General features: G+C 36.5%; 1 protein-coding gene across 1 annotated transcript; it reads right to left on the minus strand.

The window, feature by feature from the left end:
• Positions 1-2320: 2320 nt before the first annotated feature.
• Positions 2321-5695, minus strand: LOC113346843. Its single transcript, XM_026590378.1, has 5 exons — positions 5537-5695; positions 4842-4974; positions 3820-3919; positions 2974-3060; positions 2321-2697 (listed from the first exon to the last, which is right to left on the minus strand). Exons 1-5 carry the CDS (start codon positions 5595-5597, stop codon positions 2563-2565), a joined length of 516 nt encoding a protein of 171 aa, XP_026446163.1. The 5' UTR covers positions 5598-5695; the 3' UTR covers positions 2321-2562.
• Positions 5696-6272: the final 577 nt, after the last annotated feature.

Genomic DNA, 6272 nt, shown 5'->3' on the forward strand with positions numbered 1-6272 from the left:
TCATTACTTTTGTAAAATCTATGGGAAAGGGGATTCTCTATTTTTTAGAGAGACCCCCAAGGGAAAATATTTTATAGTGATTTCTTTAAAGTTCGCGATTTTCCTTAAGGGTTTTTTCGGAGTTGTCAAGCTCAAGTTGAGCATCTACTACATATGCTAGTAGTAGGTGTGGTAGGGTGTTTTATCCTGGAGATATCCGTCCTGTGAGGGCTATATCATCACTCTTGAATGTAGCCGGATGCTAATGTCTTAAGGACAGCGTGTTGAACATGTGACTCACTCAGTTTTTGCCTTGTTGCTGGTGCAGAGATTCGGGGAGCTCGTCCGTTTCATCGAATCGATCACTTCCATTATAAAAGAGCTAAGTATCAATAACTTTTGCTTATTTGATTTTTCCTTGTTTTTGATTATTGCACCCAACACCAACTTGTTGGGAATGTTAGGAAATCGATTATATTTTAGTTTTGATCCAACTTGAGGACAAGTTGTGTCTCAAGGAGTTGGGGATGTTGGGATACCAACCCAATTAGAAGAATTCGTTATTTTAGGAATGAGTTTGTGTTTCCTTATTTGTTACTTACTTAAGATTCTCAATATATATTGGCTTACAAGCTTTGCTTAACTTGGTGGCTAAATCCCCTCTTCGTAGGATTTCTATCGTTTTTCTATTGTTTTCTATGCTTTTTGGTGTCGAATCCTAACACATTGCAAACATGATTCCTTCTCTTTCCTCATCTACTGAAAGTAGTCCTGGAACCGCGATTGCTAGTTTTCTATGGAATTATTATGGATTGAAATTGAGAGAAGAATGGTTGAATTCATGTGTTTCTGAGTTAAATAACTCAAATCCTGATTTTGCTAACTTCAACGTTGCTAAGAAAAAGAATCTCATATATGAGCGGTTTTTGTTTTCTGATATGAATTTATCTTGTGGTGGCGAGGGTGTGCTTCCTGAAAAGCTTCAGACTATGAAATTAGTAAATCTTCCCGGTCCATTTCTTCTTCAGGTTAATGAGATAGTTAATTAATATAAGTGGTCATCCAAAAGATAGGTTTAAGGAAGTACCTTCAGGGATTAAGAGGTGTCTTAAGTTGTCTATGACGGATGGTGTTCAATCTGTATATGGTGTGGAGGACAGACCTATCGAAAGTCTTCAAGTTTTAGCTCCTGCTGGTTTGAAGGTTGTCATTCGTGATGTAAATGTTCGGGATGGGCTTCTAATGCTGGTACCTGGATGCTTGAAAGTACTTGGTGGAATGGTGGAAGATTTGGAAGCTGAACGCAAGAAATTAGTAGATGAAGCAAATGAGCCTCTTTGGGTTAAAAGAACGCGAGCACTAGCAGGGTCTGCTATTGGTGCTCAGAAACCCAATGATGCTGACGGTAGTGGTGATGGTGCCATTGCAACTTTACAGGATGCAATGCGCTCTAGATCATCTATCCAAGGAACTCCCTATGCGCCAGCTACCACCAACACCTTTAGTAGGTCAAGAGGAAGGACCCAACAGGAGACTGAAAATCCCAGTGAGGCATCGAATATTGAATGTAACACAACATCCAGAGTTGCAGCTGGTTTAATGAAATTACTATGGTTGATGCTACTGTGGCTATGTCTAAAATTAACATAGAACGCAATCCATCCCACAATGCTGTTCCTTATACATAGTTGGATGATTTGTTGTCAGATTGGGCTGAGAAGAGAAACTGCATACCACTTATCCAGACTAGAATCAAGTGTGTCATGACTGCCATAAGAAGATTTGACTATGAGAAGGTGACAAAGTATGAGCTTCTCGTTTCTGTTGATGACGGGAGTGCCAGTTCCGATGTGTGCATCCACCATGATGTTGTGCTTAGGGAAGTATACTCCGGAGCAGGTTAGTGCTGCTCTTTTTACTTCAAACAAGCACGACGTAGATGGTAAAATTTGGAAGGCCATGATGGCATTTGTAGAAGTGTTGTGCGATTTTCGGGGTACCTTGCTCGTAGAGATGAACAGAAACTCTACTGTCCCGGTTGCCCTTGAGATGAACAATGAAACGGCTACATTTGATAACTCGTGGGTTATGGAACCGAAAATGCATATCCATCAACCAAAGTAGAATCTCCGGTTGTTGTTTTTTCCCAAAGAGGGAAAGTTGATAATGAAGTTCAAAATCTGGTTCCTTGTTCTCGTCTTTTGGTTCTGACACAATGATTCAGGATGTTTCCCTCTTAGAAAAATAGGATCTCTTATCGAAAAATAAAGCAGTACTACTTGGTAATACTATTCTTAATCAAGGGCATGGTTCTCTCGTTCAAAAATAAAAGACGAAGATGGATCGCTGGGGGATGCCTATATGAATGGAAAACGAATGTTGATCTGGTGATGGTCATGCAGGGTATACCATCATCAGATATAACATGCCTAATTAAAAAGAAATTAAGGTTGACAAAATCAATGATTGACAACCATCTCTATGAAGAAAGCAGAAATACCAAAATATCAAAACAATTTGAAGTATTTTTTTAATGTGGAAGTATATGGGGTAAAAGAAAACTACACTGCATCATCATACTTCTTACACAGCGGCTTCGATTTCATCTGAAGTAGAGGCAGCTCCATTAGGGGAGTCTTCTGTGCGGAGCTGAGAAGATACATCGTCAATGGCCGAGTTCAGCTGAGCAATTTTTTCCGTCAGTATTTTCCTTGTTTTCTGTTATTATTGACAGCATCATCAGTGAGCCATATAAAATAGAGTTTATTGACGGATAGAACATACAGGATGGACAACTAGTATATACACTTCCCATTTTCCTAACAAGTCTCATTTGCCACTAAATAAGAAACATGTGAATAAAAAGATTTTAACAAAGATTCTTCTAGATGATTCACACCAGTCTAACACCACACTCAGATAGTTACTGAAGCACTGAAGCCCAGTATATTTTATCCTCAAAAGAAAAGTTTGACTTCACTAGTAAATGCTAACCTCTAGAGCTTTTTCTTCGTCGTATATAAACTTTGGTAGCTTCCTCATCAAATCTTTTTTGTCAGCTCCAGCAAGAGCTTTGCTGATCTTGAAACATAAAGAAGCCGGTCAGTTGCAAAAGTAGATTACTCAAACATAATCATGAATGAAAATACTGAAAACTGGAAACCAAGAAAATCATATCAATCCTTGGTGAAATGAGGTGCTTATGAACATTCATATATAGCAAGACACAGCTTATATAGATGGGCCATAGAGATCGGCTCACTCTTTCATGTTTCCCATAGCCGACTTTTGCTGGTTGAGTCTACCAGCTCTAACCAGACCAAATACCCCACACTGTCCATCAGAATAGAAAATCGAGGAGTTTTAGCCTACGAACAACATCGAGGTGAGTCTTCGGGTAGTGGATTATATAGTTTCTGAAACAAATCTTTTCAATTATGCTTGTAGATTATATAAAGCTCCTTGTTTACAAACCTTAGTTTCTGAAATTAAGTATTTTCATTTAGGACTGATATCGATATCCTGTTTTGAACTACACTAACATGAGCAGATGAGAGCTAGCCTACACGACTAATATTTAATTATTATGTGAAAGAGCGGCATTTAGGGAAGCTTCAATGGATAAGTTCACAATGACAGCACTATTGCATTAACAATTAGTCTTCTAAAAACATATTTAGTAAGAAAGCAGACTGCATTCCCAACCACATAAACAAATCTCATGGTATCTACGTGATCTGAATGACTATAAGCCTGTGCCTAAAGCTATGGGACCAACTCAGTATACATCACAGCTAAATACATCTGCGATGGATAAATAAAATAGAAAGGTGCTGTTACCTGTGGTGCATAGACGCATCCTAGTGTTCCAACTACTATTCCTCCCAATATAAAGCCACCAACAAAAATACTTGCACTGCCAGGTCGGCCACCATCTCCGCTGTACTAACATGAAAAAAATACAAATTTTTCATTACCTGTGGCATGTGCCCATTAAAGAAAACTGATGATGGATGCAAAATGAAAGGGCAGAGATAGATATACTAGCAAATACGATGGAATTTAACTAACTGCAGAGACAGAAATTCTCATAAAGCAACACAGAATAAATAAGAAGAATAAAAGCAACACAAAACTTTTTACCTCATTGTCGCACACACGTACCTCACGAAAACTAAAAACAATATATTTCTCCCTGATTTTTTACTTATCACAAGATCTGGCCAATCTGGCATCAGAGTGCAATTTGTATATACCACTGCTGAAGAGCTATTATCAAACCAATTCAAAGACGAGGCGCCAAATAAAATCTAGATCCATAATCAATGGATATGAATATGACTATTGCAAGAACGTCAGTTTAATCCCAATGGTCTTTGAGTCAAGGCTTTTTATATGTTTGGTTTTATGGTATCTACAAACATCAAATGGTTGTTAATCCCAATGGCCTTTAGAGTCGAGGGTTTTTAGTTGTTTGGTTTCATTGTGTCTACAAACATCAAATGGTTGTGTCAACATATCCTATGTACTTGAAAGTGTATTCCAGTTAAACATTATCTGCAACAAAAATCACTGATGAACGAAACTTCCAGGTTTAGTTAACTCTTTCAATAGTTTGTTCATTCTATATATTGATTACTATAAATACAAAATTGTTTAGAACAGAAAGATCGATCTTGGAAGTTTGTTTATATACTCAAAGTGTATTTACCACAAACCTCACAATACCTAGTGCCAACGTTTTAAATAAAGAACTAGTGAGGACCAGTAATACAGCAACTAGCTTTACGAAGTTATCAATGTAAGTTATGTCTAAACAAGCACGAGAAAAGGAGTACACAAGGTAATGAGGAAAACGATACCTATAAGCAGCTCGAACAACAAGAGGCCTTTTGGAAGTTGAAATTCTTGCTTTTTTTTGATGAATTGTATTGAAAGACAATTTAGCAGGTGCAAGATTCACAAGACATTGGTCCATTGGCTCAAAGGTAGAACCTACAAAGAACATTTATCAAAGGATTAGACAAGCAGCTAAAGAAAATTTCCAGTTAGTAACTTTTAAGAACAATCCAATATACAAATTCTACTGTTTCTGGTGCACGAACACTTAATCCCGTTCTATCTTCGACATTTCTAATGAACATCAACAACTAAAAATAACTGAATGTGACCTCATTCATGATACAAAATTATAAATTCAGTTCTCAAGCAAATCTTATTTTTGCAGTCTCATCACTCTAAACGTTCTCTACAAAATTAACCAGTATATACAGATCATATTCATGAAAGGCACTATTGATGTATTTCACATTTTAATAAATCTTCAGAAGAGCAAATTTAGTTAATTACTTATCAATTTGATCTGTAATGCTATGAAACCAGATAACTTAATACAATTCAAGGAAAAATAAATATGATTTTAACAGAAGAGATTAAGATACTTCTATCCATAGAAAACGACATACAAATTACGAGAAAGAAAATCAGGAAAACGCAAAAATTGAAAGGATTTGGAAAAACAAAAAGAAGAAAAGAAGATTTGAAAATGAAAATTTACCTGCAAATGATTGGATCTTAGGGTTTCGAGTAGAGACGAAAGAACTTGTGAGAGTAGCCATAGTTTATGGATTTTCCTTAACAGAGAGAAAAAGAAGAAAAAGGGAAAGAAGTGAGTGATGAACTGACGATGAAAATGAGGAGAAAACTTAACAGGTGGATCTTGTTTTCGATAACCCCAATGATGAATCCCTAGTCTGGGCTAGACTTTGGGTTTGAGACCGTATAATTTATGGAATGAAGCCCAATGAAGGGAACTATTTGTCCATCGTCCGATTCGATTTTTTTTTTGTTTTTTTTTTGTTTTTTTTGATAGGAAAGAACCCACGATGGGGGGATTTGCAGATAAATTGGGTAAAATACACGAAAAGATCTTTCCTTCTGCTGGTCTCTCAGGAAGTATTGCCCTAATGTGGAAAAATGATTTTAATTTTGAAATTATTCGGAACACTAATAAAATGGTTAATGCGATTATTTCTTTTGACCCTTCTAAACTAGAGTATTTGCATTTTTCTTTATGGCTCCAAATACTATGGATAAAAGATGCAGCGATGGAACTATATTAAAGAAATAAGAAATAGGCAAATTATCCATGGGTTCTCATTAATGACCTAAACATCACCATGGCTGCTCATGAAAGGTTTAGCTGTAAAAGTCCTGCAACTTTTGAAATTCCTTAAATTAAAAATATTATTGATCATGTTGATTTATCTAATATTGGTTTTGTTGGCTGTCAA

Source organism: Papaver somniferum, chromosome 2 (assembly GCF_003573695.1).
Source record: "Papaver somniferum cultivar HN1 chromosome 2, ASM357369v1, whole genome shotgun sequence".
Taxonomy (NCBI): domain Eukaryota; kingdom Viridiplantae; phylum Streptophyta; class Magnoliopsida; order Ranunculales; family Papaveraceae; genus Papaver; species Papaver somniferum.

What these genes read in the sequence shown, in the direction of transcription:
- LOC113346843 (XM_026590378.1), bottom strand. Translation starts at nt 5,597, where the DNA reads ATGGCTACTCTCACAAGTTCTTTCGTCTCTACTCGAAACCCTAAGATC. An exon ending in TAAGATCCAATCATTTGCAG is followed by an intron (nt 4,975 to 5,536) that starts GTAAATTTTCAT and finishes TGTTCTTTGTAG; the next exon opens with GTTCTACCTTTGAGCCAATG. An exon ending in GATGCGTCTATGCACCACAG is followed by an intron (nt 3,061 to 3,819) that starts GTAACAGCACCT and finishes TTATGTTTCAAG; the next exon opens with ATCAGCAAAGCTCTTGCTGG.